This window comes from Haliotis rufescens, unplaced genomic scaffold (genome assembly GCF_023055435.1).
Source record: "Haliotis rufescens isolate VD_foot unplaced genomic scaffold, xgHalRufe1.0.p SCAF_19, whole genome shotgun sequence".
Classification (NCBI taxonomy): Eukaryota; Metazoa; Mollusca; class Gastropoda; order Lepetellida; family Haliotidae; genus Haliotis; species Haliotis rufescens.
The window spans coordinates 1,199,629-1,217,784 of record NW_025963879.1 but is presented as its reverse complement, the minus strand read 5'-3'; the positions used below and the strand labels follow the sequence as shown (position 1 = coordinate 1,217,784).

At 40.6% G+C, this 18,156-nt stretch overlaps 1 protein-coding gene across 1 annotated transcript in view; it reads left to right on the top strand.

Annotated features, from left to right (window-relative positions):
- The window catches only part of LOC124116233 (ran-binding protein 9-like), a 48,273-nt gene extending 34,071 nt beyond the window's left edge, over positions 1–14,202 (top strand). Inside the window, exons 7-12 of the mRNA XM_046477487.2 lie at positions 1,631–1,713; positions 2,549–2,661; positions 3,624–4,190; positions 5,527–5,678; positions 7,742–7,853; positions 9,078–14,202. Coding sequence (XP_046333443.1) covers positions 1,631–1,713; positions 2,549–2,661; positions 3,624–4,190; positions 5,527–5,678; positions 7,742–7,853; positions 9,078–9,208 — 1,158 coding nt within the window. The 3' untranslated portion in view covers positions 9,209–14,202. The remainder of the gene's footprint in view (positions 1–1,630; positions 1,714–2,548; positions 2,662–3,623; positions 4,191–5,526; positions 5,679–7,741; positions 7,854–9,077) is intronic.
- Positions 14,203–18,156: the final 3,954 nt, after the last annotated feature.

Here is an 18,156-nt window from a genome sequence, read left to right as displayed (position 1 = left end):
CTCACCTCCTTACTGACAATCTTGACAGTCAAGTTAATGTAGCTCACCTCCTTACCAATAATCGTGACAATCAAATCACTGTAGCTCACCTCCTTGCTGACAATCGTGACAGTCAAATCAATGTAGCTCACCTCCTTACCAAAAATCGTGACAGTCAAATCACTGTAGTTCACCTCCTTACTGACAATCGTGACAGTCAAATCACTGTAGCCCACCTCCTTACTGACAATCCTGACAGACTAATCACTGTAGCTCACCTCTTTACTGACAATCGTGACAGACTAATCACTGTAGCTCACCTCCTTAATGACAATTGTGACAGTCAAGTTAATGTAGCTCACCTCTTTACTGACAATCGTGACAGACTAATCACTGTAGCTCACCTCCTTAATGACAATTGTGACAGTCAAGTTAATGTAGCTCACCTCTTTACTGACAATCGTGACAGACTAATCACTGTAGCTCACCTCTTTACTGACAATCGTGACAGACTAATCACTGTAGCTCACCTCCTTAATGACAATTGTGACAGTCAAGTTAATGTAGCTCACCTCCTTACTGACAATCGTAACAGTCAAATCACTGTAGCCCACCTCCTTACTGACAATCCTGACAGTCAAATCACTGTAGCTCACCTCTTTACTGACAATCGTGACAGACTAATCACTGTAGCTCACCTCCTTAATGACAATTGTGACAGTCAAGTTAATGTAGCTCACCTCCTTACTGACAATCTTCACAGTCGAATCACTGTAGCTCACCTCCTTACTGACAATCGTGACAGTCAAATCACTGTAGTTCACCTCATTTCTGTCAAATCTAACATTCAAATCACTGTAGTTCACCTCGTTTCTGACAAATCTAACATTCAAATCACTGTAACTCACCTCATTACTGACAAACTAGTCAGACAAATCACCATAGCTCACCTCCTTGATGAAAGTCATGATAGTCAATTAATGTAGCTCACCTCCTTACTGACAATCCTGACAGTGAAGTCACCCTTTAGGCCCCCGTATTTAAGTTTTGTCATAAAAGCCAAAATATGGGTGGTTACATTGTGTGAATGGGATAGCAACCTATGCTAGCCATAAGAGGCAGTGCTTGACACTAACACTGGTCCACTGGTCCACTGGTCCAATTCTAGTATTTTTTCGTAAGGTTCAGTTATATTAATTAAATGGTGGACTAGTGTTATTTTGGGGACGAGCAAAGTACTTTAAGTTTGTACGACTTTTGAAATCAGCGATAGATTGTGCCTGAGCACTAAGCATCATTGTGACTAGTAGAGATCCAACAGGACAAATTTTGGTAAGTGTCAAGGACTGAAGAGGCAACATGATGGATGAGGTGGTCAAGCTCAGTGACTTGGTTGACACTGTTTCATCATACACAGATGGCGTTGCCCATTGCTCACTACTGTATTTTCAGTCCAGATTTGACTTACGCGCTCTCATGCAGCTTTAACAAACCAACAAGCAACAGATTGTCTGCTATCAACCAGTGGCCAGCCTTGTCCAAACTCAGAATCATAAAGAGTTTGATGTTTCTACTGTTGATATAATATGTACATGCCTTGAAGCAGGAGTATAAACTAAGTTAAGTTAACCATCTGATTTCTTTTGTACAGGAATGGAGAATGAAGACTGGCCTGACCATCTCTCGTTTCCCAGTGTCAGACCGACGAGGGGAGTGGTCAGCTGCTCTTCACAGGTTAGCAGGATTATTCATTTGGAGTTTTCTGTTTTAAACCAAATAGATGGCATTACATAACATTAAATTTTAGAAATAATTATCTTTGCACGTGTCTGATATATCTGATTTGCAATCTGTTAAATTCAGATATTTCTTTTGCCTGAATAATACCATTAATGGCATTGGAAGGGAACGTTTTATTGTCTGAAGGAAATTGAGCAGTTTTTGGCCCTCATACATGGCTAGGGTTTGAAATCCAACATTAGCATGTTGAAAACTGTATCTAAAATCAATTAGTATCAAGTCTTTCAAATTTGAATGAATTAAGACTTAATCAGGCCAGAAAAGTATTATCACTTTTTTATCACAAACTTTCTTACTGCATTGTGCCTATTACTATATCTTCTTGTCCTTGATACACTGATTATTCTTTTTAAACCTCTAAAGGTGAATTTATAACAAGAAATTAAATTGCTCTGGCCTTATGAACCCTTTCAAAACAAGTTTTTTTAACTCAAATTTGTGATGATTATGGTAGGATTCGGCCTATATATATCAACATAAGAACTTTGTAACTAAAATTAGTTTCTATCCCTAACTATTGTCAAAATTGCGCTGTGGGGCAGTGGGTAGCCTAGTGGTTAGAGTGTTTACTCGTCAGGCTGAAGGCCCAGGTTAGATTCCTCACAATGTTAAAGCCCTGTCGGCATATTGCTGGAATATTGCTAAAAGCGGTTAATACCATACACACTCACTAATCAGTGCATCATAGTGTTTGGAATAGTCAGTATTTTGTCCTATGTGACAAGACACAAGTGAAGGAGGCATTCTAGTCAGTATTTCTTGTCTTCAGGATTGTGTCGACATACCTAGTCCACCATGGCTATTGCTCAACAGCAGAAGCCTTCACCAAGAGCACCAGTCAGCCCATAGATGAAGATCTCGCTTCTATCAAGAACAGACAGAGTAATGTCGAATGCTGATGTTGCTTGTTGATAGTTACTCTCAATTCTTGAAATGTGATGTATTGTTTATGTATCTGAAATCTTGTGTAGCAATTGAGTTGATTGGATTCTGATTGGTAGCTTATAAATCATGTATTAATGACGTGACTTTCATTGACTTGTAAACAACGTGCAGCTTTTCGCTTTGTAGCAGGGTGCAAGAGATTTATTTTTCTAGTCAGAAATCCACGTGCAGCCTGTTTTTGTGGTGGGGTATAAGGGATTTATTCTCTCGTTAAAAATATATTTACATCACAGGCGGGATACCTAGTAATGTATCAGGATCATGTGAACCAATCAGATCTCAATATTCTGACATGGAGGGAAGATAATCATGATGTGCCTCTGATTGAAACAATGGCGTATCCATGAAAAACAATATTAAAGAATCATACGTTTTGTCTGAAATTGAAAACATTTGATGAAGGTGTCAAGTCTGCTAATACCAAGGCAACAAATTGTAGTTGATACTCCCTCAAACCAAATTTTTGTCCTCTGGTCGATGATTATCACAAGTAAATTTATGTTTTGTGTCTGCTAGGGATGGATAAGCTGTGACCCCTGTTGGTTTTCAATAGCAGGATATGCCCCCATTACCCCATGAAAAGAGTATGAATCCTGTTAATAATTATAAATGAGAACTTTTGCTATTTTCGGGGAAAGAAATCATAGGGGTAGTTGGGTCCTTGATATTTGCTACCTTAGTATTTGAATCTACAGACCAGGGCCCCATTCCTCGAATGATCGTAGCACCAGGTGATCGTAACTCCCATACTTTAACAGAGACTTATGACTTATGACTTACCATCACTTTCTGGAATAGGACCCTTTTATGTATTTAATGTTTTACAAGGGTTATGACAAGGAACACTTTAATTTCATGTTTGATTTTGAGTTTGAGATGTTTAATTTTGTGTTGTGCAGGAATCCAAAAACTGGTACTGGCGGGGCGAATGGGTGAAGCCATCGAGGCTACCCAGCAGCTGTACCCGGGACTCCTCGAGAGGAACCCCAACCTTCTCTTCACACTCAAGTGCAGACAGTTCATCGAGATGGTAAACGGAACAGACAGTGAAGTGCGCGGTGCAGCAATCCGAAGCCCTAAGTCACGACACAGTAGTGGTAGCAGTCGGTCCTCCCCCAGCATGAGCCCAGTGCATTATGGGTGTGGCGGGAACACACTCCACCCCCAGAGGACGTCTGGGGGGTCGGGGAGCAGCAGTCCAAGCCGCTCGTCTACAAAAAGTCACAGCTCAGGCAGTTCCTCCTCCCAAAACTCCCACAATCAGTCAGACTCTCGTCGGGGGGAGGAGGAGATGAACGCTGCAAACTCTGATCACATGTCAATGAACGGCAGTTCGCGACTAATTGACAATGAGGACGTTGAAATGAGCGAAGGTCATGTAGAAGATGGTGTGATAACCAATGGCACGTCAGGGGGAGGGGTGTGCATGAACGGGAACTCACACCCATGTGATGATGAAGATATGGGTAAGATGAACATCATTAGGATGCTGTTGGATTACCGTTGTGATATTTAGGTTATTTATTGGAAATGTTTATATTCAGTGTTTTCAGTCTTTTGACATATAGAGTGATGTTTCGTGAATAATGCTGTTAGTATCCCTGTGTTATGGGTTTTCGGACGCTTATTAACCATTTGCTCTTTTCTTACTTATCATGCTAATCACAAGAACAACTGTAAAACACCTCACTCACTTATAAAAGATGACTTTAAAAACAGGCCATCATCTGAGTATTTACAATGTCACAGCGTGAGTAATCGTGATGAACATGGCTATATGAGAACTGATAATCTCCTAAAACCTATGATCAGACTATATATTTGATTTGAATCCTTTTTATGCAAATATTATTGGGGATGTATTCATTCCATTTGGATATTAAGACCATTACTTAGTGTTCAGTTCAATAAAATTCTGAAGCAGATTTAGACCCTCAGAATATGTCCTCAAATGGCTGCATAAATTATTGTACATGGATTGATGACCACCAGGGAAGACAAACTTTCAGCTGTGATGTCAGCAGATAGTTTACTTGGATACCATACCTGTGCATGTACCCGTGAAGATCCAGGTTACAATAGGTCTTCAGCAACCCACGCTTGCTCTAAGAGGCAACTATGCTTATCGTAAGAGGTGACTAACGGGATCTGGTGGTCAGTCTCGCTGACCTAATTGTTTGATGCTTGTCATCGTATACCATTTTTGTGGATCAATGCTCATGATGTCAATTACTGAATTGTCTGGTCCAGACTTGAGTATTTACAGACCACCATCATATAGCTGGAATATATCTGAGTGCATCATTAAACAAACCTCTGTGCATGAAGATCTGAGAACCCCTCCTTAAAGCTTGTATTTACAGTATGACAAAATACCTTGAAAATGCCTTAAATTGGCAACCAAATTCAACACTGTCAAATAAATATGACGTTTCACATGAAAGTCAAGTGAGCTTATATCATGGCACATTGTACATTGTTAAAGTTTATCTCCCTTGAAACCACATGGCCTATGCAGCTGAAACTTGTATGGATGATGAATAATGGCCTCAGTATTTTTATAGTGTATTTAGACATATAAAAGTAGCCATTCTGACAATGAAATAAATCTGTTTAAAAACACAGTGGGATCCTGACTTGAGCCTTTAAAAGAGTGAAAGGTGGCTTGAAAAGGTCTTAAGAGGTAGCAGATGTTGTGTTTGGACCATGTGCTGTAATGTAAAATCCATTGTACTCACTTTCCCATATACAAGGCTTGTCAGTTAGTTTTGAATTGACACGATGGTTCACTGGATGTTGTAGAGGTTGACTCTCCCTCAAGTCGCAGACAGATGTGTGGAGGCAGCCAGGCTGCTGTACAGAAGATGCTTCAGTTCGGCCGGGATCTCAAGACCATGAGTATACACCTCCGCAGGCAGTATGGCAAGAATGATGCAAACAAAAAAGCATTACAAGTAAGTGCTGAAGCAATTGGCCCTATGATGGAGAGTAGTAATACTACTGTGCTGAAGTGACACTGATATGGATAAGGGACAAGATTGAATTTCTGGTCTTACTGCCAATTAATTATTTGATTAAAATGTTATGGCTACATTTAGAGTCCAATTTACTTACTCGGTACTCAACACCTTATTACTCGACCCAACCCAGGTACCCACTGTAGGTTTCAAGTGTTGGGTGCATAATGTCCGATTGGGGACTGTTTTGCCTGAGCCTTGGCAAATGCTATTTACATACACGTATAAAATGAACAGATCATGCATACGCTGAAGTCGACTGAAGTTTTTTCTTTACTCAAATGTATAAAAGACAGAAACAGTGCGTGCATCGTCAGAAAGAAATGGAAACATAAGTGACTTTTATTGTTATTGTATTTAAGCAATATATTATGTGACTAACCACGGGTCCGGGTAGTCCTGTGGATACCCTGGTCCTACACAGGACCCACCCGACCCGAGTACCCGAGTTACCCGAGTTACCCGTCGCAGCCCTACTAGAGTTTACACATACAGTATTTGAAAAGTATACTGAAAGTCAATCTAAATGGAGTTTGAATGTCAAGATGAGAAGGTATCTGTTGTTTTATTGCGTGAATAGGAGCAAAAAAACAAAGATCACACTGAACCCATCACTTTCACCATCTTACTGACTTACTTACTGATGTCAGTTTGTTTGTTTGTTGTTTAACGCCGCATTCCGCAATATTCCAACTATATGACGTTGGTCTGTAAATAATCAAGTCTGGACCAGACAATCCAGGGATTGACGTAATGAGCATTGATCCACGCAATTGGGATATGATCACATGCATCAACCAAGTCAGTGAACCTGACCACCCAATTCGATTAGTCGCCTTTTACGACAAGTATAGTCCCCTGTTACGGCAATCATGGTTTGCTGAAGACCTGTTCTACCTCGGATCTTCACAGGTCTACTGATGTCAGTACACCAATTTTGGTGATATCATTTCAAATCAGGAAAGCAATCTGTAGGTGTTTGAATCCTGGATCAATCATCTTTGTCAACTGATGTGTGTTAGCAACTAGCAGGTGCTAGTGCTGAAGGGTTTAAATATAGTGTTATCATCACTTTGGGGTCTTTTTGTCAGATAGGTTGACATGTTCCCTTAAGTAATTCAAAAACAGTTTAAAGCAGCATCAGACCCAACACATTGAACCAGACTGCCATTGTCTTTGTACTGTTAAAAACTTTGTTGATCCAAATTTTCTCACTTTGTTGTATGAGGGGGCACATGTTGCCAAGTAAAATATCCTGTACAGAGTTGCATTCTGTAGGCATGATTGGGGGTTTGAATTACAGATTTTGCTACGATTGTGTTTCTAGGTTTATTGGCAGCATTCCCATGCTTGTGTGTTTTACTGAAGTGGTAATCATCTTTGAGCTTTCATCTTACTTCATGCTGACATGCCAGCTGAAATACTGTTTAGCTGTGTTAAACCCCTGAATCGTGAAGATCCGGGTTAGAAATAGTCTTCAGCAACCCATGCTTGTTGTAAAAGGCGACTAACAGTATTGGGTGGTCAGGCTATCTGACTTGGTTGATGCATGGCTTCGTATCCCAATTGTGTAAAGTTTTGCTCATGATGTCAATCACCAGATTGTCTGGTCCAGACTCAGTTATTTACATTATTTAACAGTGTCACTCACCTGGATAATTGGTGAGCGTGGCATTTAACAACAAACAAACAAACAAACAAAATTTAAACTCACCTCACTCATTCATATCAATACCTATTCTTTAAAGCCAAGGGGTGGTTGGGTAGCCTAATGGTTAAAGCGTTTGCTCTCACGCCGAAGACCCGGGTTCGAATCCTGACATGGGTACTATGTGTGAAGCCCATTTCTGGTGTCCCCTGCCGTGATATTGCTTGAATATTGCTAAAAGCAGCGTAAAACCAAACTCACTCACTCACTCTTTAAAGCCAAAAATGTTAGACCTCTTACACAATAGGACAGATTGAGGAGGGTGAGCTACATGTGTTGTTGTTGTGTGCAGGATGCCTTCAGCTTGTTAGCATACGCCGACCCCTGGAGCAGTCCTGTCGGTGTGCAGCTGCAGCCGGTGCAGAGGGAACCTGTGTGTGCTGCCCTCAACAGTGCCATTCTAGGTCAGTACACGGGGGACTTGGTCATGATAAGGACCTTCTTTGGTCCACTGTTTACAAATGGACAGTTTGATACATACATAAGTTTTTGACAAATTTTTATGCAAATCTCAGACATACTCAAATGACTGACAACTGGCTGCTTTTAGTTCCTACTCTTGCACATTTTGGACTTCTGATATGACAAGTACATACATGTGGCTTAAATGAGTTAAATGTTGATTGTTTCCTATGAACAAGTCTGAGACCCAATATGATTATTTTACCAGATACTTGCTTAATCTACATGTCCTTAGGAGACTCTTAGGAAAACCAGTTTGGGGCAAGAATTTGCTCATGTTCAAATATAATTCCCCAAATCCTCAACTGTGCATTAGTGTTGTTATTTACATGAAAGTGTTCCAAATATTATTCATATGAACGCTTCTGATAACTTCCCTAACTGTTTTTAACAGATTTGATCGAATTCTCAAATTATACAGATCCTGTGAGCCAAGAAAGGCCCTTTTGTTATCCCACCGTGTTGAATCAGGGGGATGTCGTGATCACAATGTCCGTCAGTCTTTCTGTCTGTTTTCCATTTCCGGAGCAGAACTTCCAAACCGTTAAATATTTCTTGTTGAAACTTGCTATTGATCAGTCTAGTGGGGAACTAGTGCCTTTTGATGATTTGGGATTTTTAATTTTTTTTACAAGTTGGACTTTACTGAAAATGAGTATAGTGCTTGTTTGGAGCAGAACTCCAAAACCATTGAATATTTCTAGATGAAACTTGTTATTTAGACCAGTCTAGTGCTGAACTGCTGCCTTTTGATGATTTGGGATTTGGAAACTGAAAGCATTATTTTCTTCTTCTCTATGCTGAAGGTATCCATTGGCAATGAAATCAAAATTGGAGTATAAGTAGCCAAACTCCATTTCTGATTTGCACCAGATTTGCATCTCCTGATGACTCTTTTTTGTTTTGATGTATAATGCCAGGGGTATCTTATGTGTAAGCACTTTTCTAAACAGGCTAACTGGTTTTTGCTGACATGTTCCATTAGATATGACTTTGTAATATCTCAGGTATTAAGGTGTTAATCTTTGTAAGTATCAAACTTATTTGTTAAGACAATGTCTTCAAGGTAAGTATTGCACAGTTCATTAGTCAGATACAGGGGTGTTTGTAGCATTTCTTACCTGTGATGACATGTGTTTGATATTTTTTTTAAATTACCATTTCAGAATCCTATGGATTACCAAAACAACCTCCATTAGAACTAGCCATAGCTCAGGCCACCCAGTGCATGAGGCTTATGTCCAAAGAGGGCCTAGGAGCTTGCGCCTTTGCCAGTGTATCAGACTTTCTCCACTAGTGCCAGGGTTAGGGTCACGCCCACACATGTCAACAGGGTTGGCCTCGATCTGATAAACATTGAAGCCTTCCTCCCTCCCAGCACTTATGAGTGGCTCTGGTTGTTAGGAGAGTGACTGTGGTAACTCTACGTGAGTAGCTCTGGTTGCTGTGTGAGTAACTCTAGTAACTACATGAGTGACTGGTGATTACTTGAGTGACTACATGGGTGACTGGTGATTACGTGAGTCATTCTACGTGAGTGACTCTGGTGGTTATATGAGTGACTGTACATGAGTGACTGGCGATTATGTGAGTGTCTCTGGTGATTACGAGAGTGTCTCTGGTGATTACGAGAGTGTCTCTGGTGATTACGTGAGTGTCTCTGGTGATTACGTGAGTGTCTCTGGTGATTACATGAGTGACAGGTGATTACGTGAGTGTCTCTGGTGATTACATGAGTGACAGGTGATTACGTGAGTGTCTCTGGTGATTACGTGAGTGACACTACGCGAGTGACTCAGGTTGCTAAGTGAGTGACTCTATGAGAATTACTCTGGTAATTACGTGAGTGACGACAAGGGTGACTCTGGTTACTGTGCGAGTGACTGTCAAGTATGTGAGTGACTGGTGATTACGTGAATGACTGTGTGTGTCGTGTCTGTTGATTACGTGAGTGACTCAGATTGCTATATGACTGACTCTCATAATTACGTGATTGACTGGCAATTACATGAGTGACTGGTGATTATGTGAGTGATTCTGGAGACTATGTAACTCATGAGTGACTCTACGTGAATGACTCTAGTCACTACATGAGTAACTCTGGTGACTGCATGATTGACCGGTTGCCATGTGAGTAACTCTATGTGAGTGGCTACCAAGGATGGTGATGAGTGCACCAAGAATGATCATCAACTTGATGGCAAACACACTCCAAGTTCAGTGGTACAAGTTCCTGTATGATTGTACCTGTTGGGATGTGCAAGCTGGATTGCGCTGGCCACATTCAGCGTTCATAACGATGCAGCATTTAGCCAGGTTACCAGAAGGACGGCTGGGATAGAAAGGTTCACAGACACAAGGCCCTGTGTCTGACACACCTGTGATAATCTAAACGTTTTGATGTGCTTTGGAATCTTTGGGCAGCAACACAAAGGTAGAGAATGAGCATCTTGCTGGACTGGCCTCTCAAGGACAGCTGAATGACTGTGACCTATGTACACAAACACTTGAAAGTTTTTACAATTTTAATCTAAAAGAAGCTGTGTCAACAAATATATTTTCAAAATTAATTATTAACAGGAAAACACATTTGACCTACCAGCACACCATCCAGAGTGATTATATTCAAGATGTACTTTATCCACTGATGGTATTGAGGAATACAGGTTGTAAAGCAACATGCCCTATCATGAGATCTTATGTAAAGTGTATGCATTAATGATACATTTCACCATGATCAAGGATTAACGAAATAAGTATCAATATGGTCAGGCAAAATCATGATAGACAAAAGTGGAAACCTTGGTTTCATAATGCATCAAGCACAAGAGGTTTTGAACCAGCTGTGGTCCAAACCTTGATAAAATGATACTGTAAGAGATATAAATTGCGACCTGCCCCATCTCCCACTCCATAACTATTATGCTTTTGTCAATTAGGAAAATACATTAAATACATGTTTTGACAGATCACTTGGAAAAGTGTTTTTCATTTTACTTTTATTTGACGAAGTTGTATTGGTGAAATAACACACTTTCGCAAACAGTGCTTATAAAAAAGAGCCTACATATTTGGATATAAAGACAAGATTTGTCTTTTGTGATGCAGATAAACACTAGATGGAGGATAACATCAAAATGATCTGTTGAATTGTCTGAATAAAACAGAATGGTGCTTCAAGCATACTCTCTTTTCCAACAAACACCCCACCCCCACTCCCACCCCCACTCCCATCCCCATCCCCATCCCCATCCCCTGTCATGGGTTGTATTATGAGTTCAAAATATTCCCATTTTGGTTGCTGTTTATGTTGATTTCAGTATCAACTATCTTTTTGTTATTAAACATAATAACATGTTATCTGTGTATGTATCATTGTATTGATACAAGTTTTCATGATACAATAGTTGTATCATTCATGGCACCAAGTATCACATTGTTTGGACATGTGGGAGAATCATTACAGCCGTAGGATTAAACCACAGAGCAAAAAAAATCTGCTGCTGATGCCAAGTACTGCTAAGCTGAAAAAAAATACTGAAAAAAATGCAGTGTAAAATAGTTTCCATTTCCATGTCAGGGACAGGTTGGAATATCCAGCATGACACTATGCTATGCATAGTCACTGAGAATATATTTATTACATGTTTGTTACTTATGAAATCATGTGTATGAGTGGCATTAACTGACTGCCCAAGAATTGTTTGTGTTTTGAAAGACGGAAACTTCTGCACTGTTGAGGTGTTTCAGTCTCCTCAGAACTTACATGATAGGGTGTGACCATTTCTTCTGATTGATGGGATGTCATTTGTGTGCTGCATCGTAGAGCTATGAAACATCCCTAGGATAAGGTTTTATTCTTAACATTGCTTCAGACTAGTTGTAATAAACACAATATGGATAGCTGAAATAATTCACGTTCTACTCCACAGCATGTGCCTGTCATTCAGTCAGTTTGATGCAGTTACATTGGATTGGTTTTGTGTGAATATACATGTGCTAAATTTTCAAATATTTGATTTTGCAGACAGTTCATATTTTGCATTTATGTGGTCAGTGGGTGGTTAAAGGAAAGTGCCAGTGACTTCACTCCCATCTTTTCCCAATCCGTAGTCCACCCTCATCCACAGCCTTTCCAGATCAGCGGCTCATCCATATCAGCTGCCCCCCCATCAGCAATCCACCCCATCTCCAATCAGCAATCCACCCCATCCCCAATCAGCAATCCACCCCATCCCCAATTAGCAATCCATCTCATCAGAAGCCCAACTCCCTCAGCAACTCCTCCCCTAGTCAAGAATCCATCTCAGACCACCCCCATCAGTAGCACACCCCTTCAGTGACCCACCCACATCAGCAGCGACCCACTCCCATCTGCAGTCCACCCCATCAGTGACCTACCCCTTTAGTGCCCCACCCACAGCAGCAGCGACACTCGCACCCCAGCAGCTACCCACTCCCATCTGCAGTCCACCCCATCAGTGACCCACCCCTTTAGTGCCCTACCCACAGCAGCAGCGACACTCGCACCCCAGCAGCTACCCACTCCCATCTGCAGTCCACCCCATCAGTGACCCACCCCTTTAGTGCCCCACCCACAGCAGCAGTGACACTCGCACCCCAGCAGCTACCCACTCCCATCTGCAGTCCACCCCATCATTAGCGACACACCCACCTCATCAGTGACCGTGACTATTGACAGTGCAGGAGCTTCCACCTCATTGTTTCGTACCTGGATTAACATTACTGCTATGTATTAGCTGGATGATCTTTGTCTATCGATTGTACAGATTCTAGTGATATGCTGACATGTTGATATTATGGGAATGTACAGGGAATTGTTGACAAATGTTTTGTTTCTCCAAATGTTTTTTCCTTCTTCTAGTGTAGCGATGCTGATGAAGCACCTTTAGATCAGACCTTGACACAGTTGACGGATTAACCATTGGCCTCATAATTCTCAGGCCATACCCCTGTGTAAATCACGGCAACTGAGATTCATTATCATTGTTTGACATTATGTCCAGAAAATGTTCTAGTCTAGCTGAACCAGAGCTAGCCTTATACTGGAAACAGCAGAAATATAGTAGACATATCATGCGAACAGTAAATCTGCAGTCTTGAATTGTGGGCAGAAACTCCTGTACCAAGAATAGATGTAGCCTGCAGAAAATGGTAAACGTTCCCAAATTGGAATTAAAGATTTCCCAATTCAGGCTATCATTAAATTTAACATAACATGTTGTAGCTTTGCTTACCGGTATTTGACTTTGTTAGACATTATTGCTTTGAATGCAATGTTAGAATATTTCAAAATGTAAGTTTAGCAGAACTGTCCAAAATTCCCAATTTATGACCGAAACATTCATCTCCCATTTTGCCAGTTAAGGTTCCTTGATATGAAATTCCTAGATAAGTCCCAAAATATATGCAGAGCTTCAGATTTATTTGAATAAATATTCATGACCAATTACCCTTTCCAATTGAAATATAGGTGATAGAAGTATCAGAAACATAGGGCTAAGTTATCAGAACTATAGGGGTCAGATATTGGACATATTGGTGTCCGGTGCCAGAAGGATAGGGGTTGAGGTATCGGACATACCGCGGTCAGGTGTAAAAAATATAGGGGTCCGCTACCATGAATGTAGGTCAAGACACCTAAAATCATCAGAAACGGAGGGTGATTTTTTTTGTCTGGGGGTCAGTGACCAAGACTCCAGTGTAATCTGAAGCACTGTATATATAATATGCCAAATATGTTTCTATGGTTTTCTTTTTCTCCATGTAGGTTTTAAGACATATAGATATGATCTGGTTCAAATAAAAAAACTGAAGGTGATCAGCTCAGTGAATATTTTCAACAGCTGATTTCATCCAAAACAATCATGTTCAGTAAACACTTGATTTACACAGAGCTATGGACCAGAAACATACCACCTATGTGACACTTTGACATGAAGAAGTCATTGTTAATACAGCATTCATCAAACCATCCCTGATTAACATCCCAATGTTGGAGTATCCCGCTGCCGCAATCACAACTAGGACTCCAAAAGACTTCCTTCTCCTCATCCACTGCAAGACTCCCATGGAGCAGAGACTGTTATGGACGAGTGTTTAATTTATTAATTTGTGATAATGATTTTAATTAGACTCATTGAGAATGTATGTAGTTTCAATATTTTATTATCCTGATTACACCTCTGAAATGGATAAATTGAGGGTTACTATTATGCCTATTGTGAGAATGTGTGATATATGATAATAAATTACAAAGTTTGTACATGAGGTCTCTTGTGATTGTCCTTTTTCTATTGTTCACAGTTGTCAGGGGCCAATCAAAATCTTGGGTGATCTGGGAATGTACCCAAACCAATCATTTTGCTCAAAGGAAAGCGTGGGAGGAACATTTTTACTGTTTTCTCAGACCCCTACTTCAAAGAGAAACATGTTGTGTTGCCACAGTTACTTGATTTCCACCCTGTAGGGGAGTCTTCAGCGACCTGCTTTTAAATGGTGATTTAATGGATCGGGTGGTCAGATTTTGGTGAATTCGTTGGAAGCGTGTCAACATACCCCGATGGCATGATTGTTGTGCATTATATCAATCACTGGGTTCCAGTCCAGACTTGATTATTTACAGGCCGCCTTTCATATATAGCAACAAACAAGAATGGCAATTAGAAATATCTCTCTCTCTCTCACACACACACACACACACACACACACACAAACAATATCAGATGCTTGGTCCTATTAGCAACTGTCATACATCAGTATCCTTTGTCTGATTGGTGAAAAGAAATCTACAAAATGTCATATCAGCCATTGTCATACTTCCTGTGTTAAACTGCAGTATCAGTTAATGCAGAATAAATATTACATGCCTTCAAAAGTGATGGACTGATGCTACCTTAGAAATTTTTTGATGCATTATCGCATAGCTAATTTCAAATAGCTGTAAAACTACATAAAGCAATATTCTACCATGACATTAAGGTGATAAAACTACTCTTTAGAAATCTGAGGTAGATTCACTGTTGTTTCGATACCTATTATTTTTAATTTGGAACAGGGGTGGTCGGGTAGCCTACTGGTTATAAAGCGTTCGCTAGTCACGCTGAAGACCCGGGTTCGATTCCCGACATGGGTATAATGTGTGAAGCACTCTTCTGGTGTGCCCCGCCATGATATTGCTAGAATATTGCTAAAAGTGGCATAAAACCATACTCACTCACCTATTTAGAACAGAGCATTCCATTCCACCATGACGGCAAGAACGCATTGGTAGTTACACAGGGGTACACAGGTCAGCGATATCCGAACAATATGAAAAGAGGTTGTGATAAATGTAACAAATATTAGTCGTTCAAGATTATTTACTGATATTCTTGACTGGTTCAAAATACATACGACCCGTGAAGGTCGGGGTTGGTTACATTAGATCTTCAGCAACCCATGCTTGCCGTAAAAGGCGACTATGCTTGTAATAGGCGACTGACTGGATCGGGTGGTCATTTCAGAAGAAAGGTGCATCACGTCATGACTTCAGAAGCCACAGCCCGCTGAGAATAAATTGTATGTCAACATTTGTCATACTGAATACTTGACAAAATGGTGTTCACCATCATGACCACCACAACACCTCTGTTTTCATCCGTGCTGGGACAGTCGTGGAAAGTTGAAGTGTCTCCAAAGTAGAACAATTAATATCTTTGACAGCAGAATTGATTCTTTACAACACAAATACCAGCTACAGCTGCATGGGATTCCATCAGGCTTTCATTTCTTATCTCCAGACCGGTATTAAACGTTTGCTTTTATGATAAAGTAAAATGTTTTTTGAGGCCAGTAATTAGGGGAGAGATAGGATTTGTAGCCAATTTGATGTTTGGATTTGTGCTGCGAATTCCACACAACACGTTCACAGTTTTTATCTGGATTGCTGGCAAGGTATGATTTGTTTGTTGCCAATCTGCAATATTTCAGCTCTTATCATGACAGACAGTAAATAATCAAGGTTGGACCAGACAATCCATTGAGTACAGTTTCAACTTCGAAGCTTGAAGACATTTACGGAGTAAAGCATTATGCTTTCATGAAAAGTTCAGCAATGAGCCTTATGCAAACACGCAAAAATGTCGACACTAAGCCAATTGCCTAAACAAAATCTTTCAACACTGAACCTTATGCCGTCATGTAAAGTCTCAACTTGGATCCTTAAATATAACTTCACATAAAGTTTCATCTCAGAGAATCATGCCTTCGCGTAGGTTACAACTCTTGAGCCTTTAGTCAACATGTAAAACTTCAACTTGAAGTCTCTGCGGTTGACCGTCTCCCTTGTCTAGTGGAGAGTGGGTCTGTCCCGAGAGCGGAAGGGCGGTGGTTTTATCCCCGGTCGCGTCATACCAAAATTCTTTAACAGAAGGTACTTGTTGTTGCCCTGCCTGATGTTCGGCACTAACGGGATAAAACAAGGACTGGTCAGCTCGGAGTCAGTGTATGCATGTTTAACTGCGGCATGGTATCTCCGTGGTGCTATAAATCGACTGGTACAAAAACACATGCACGCACGTGCGATATAATTCCAATAATTACGGATATGCCTTCACGTTTTAATATTGCAATGGTGACAATATTGAAAATGGTATTGGGACCTCTTGAACTATTTCAAGTTTCATCAATGATATATGAAGTTCTTCATCTTTAAATCGTTGTATCCAACATGAATGAGCTACCGTTTGCAGATGATCAATGCCATATTACTCAAAACAACCTCAGCTGAGGTAACTTTAACCACTAAGGTTAACTAAGTCTGAGGTAAGGTGAAATTGGGTTTAGCGTCGCGCCCAAGATTATTGCACTTATACAGCGACGTGCATGCACGTGTGTGTGTGTTTGGCTGCTTGTACTAGTCCGGACTGATGCCGATTTATAGTGCTAGCTCACTGAGATACCATGCCTCAGTTTAACATGAATACCCCACTCAGACACAGTATACTGACTCCGAGCCGACCAGTCCTTGTTTTAGCCCCTTCATGCCGAGCGCCAGACAGGGTAACAACAAGTACCATCTTTTAACGTCTTTTGGTATGACGCGGCCGGGGATCGAACCCCGGACCTCCCGCTCTCCGGGCGGACGCTCTACCACTAGACAACGGAGGCGATCTAAGTCTGAAGTTAAGCCCGTTTCACAAAGCAACTGTAGCTAGGTCTTAAGTTAGTCAGTATGGTACGTGTCATTCCTAGCGCAAAGGTTGCGATCGTAAGTCTATGACATCGCCTGCTGAAACCATTACTCGATATGCTGTTAAGAACACAACAGTTAAATATTACTTTGCCTGTTTTTAACATGATTTCTGAGTGCCAATGTTTTAGACCGATTTACATAATCGTCAAATGTAATATCTAAACATGTCTACCGCTAACTTCATTGTAATCTACCTTTCTTAATATGCCCTACGCATGTTCTTTGAAATCCAGCTTTTTACAACTAATCCAAAGGAAGATCGTATGGCACAATAAAATCTTGATTTACACGTTAGATCAGTTGCTAGATTTGAAACCAATCGTGGAAATAATCTGAAGAAAAACAAAGATACATGCCTCGACAGTTTATCTGAATGATCATCATACAGTTCTTGATAGTGTCAGTTTTCTTCCTGGGCCTATATAAAGATCTGGGGATGACAATATTCAAAGTACCCCTAAAGATCCGGGTGGCAATACGTCTTCAGCAATCCATGCTGTAAAAGGCGACTATGCCTGTCGTAAGAGGTGACTAACGGGACCGCATGGTCAGGCTACGTGACTTGGTTGATGCATGCCATCGTATCCCAATTGCATAAGTCGATGCTCATGATGACAATCACTAGATTGTCTGGTCCAAACGCGATTATTTACAGACCGCCATCATATATCGGGAATATTGTTGAGTGCGGCGTTAAACAACAAACAAACAAACAATTATCAATCACGGGTAGCAATACCGGTTGTCACTACTTGTGTAACATGTACTATCATTTTTCTCTTACTTATATTTCCTTACACACTTATTTTATACTTCAATTGTTAATTCTAATAATTTATTAGCAGGACTAACAGATGTTTAAGCCACAGCCTTCGTTGATATGAATTATTCGATACCTTTCTTGGGAGGGGTGTGGGGTGTGTGTGTTCACATCCAAAACAAGGTATGTCGTTTCACAGGAAGTTTTGAATCTAAAACATAGTTTGATT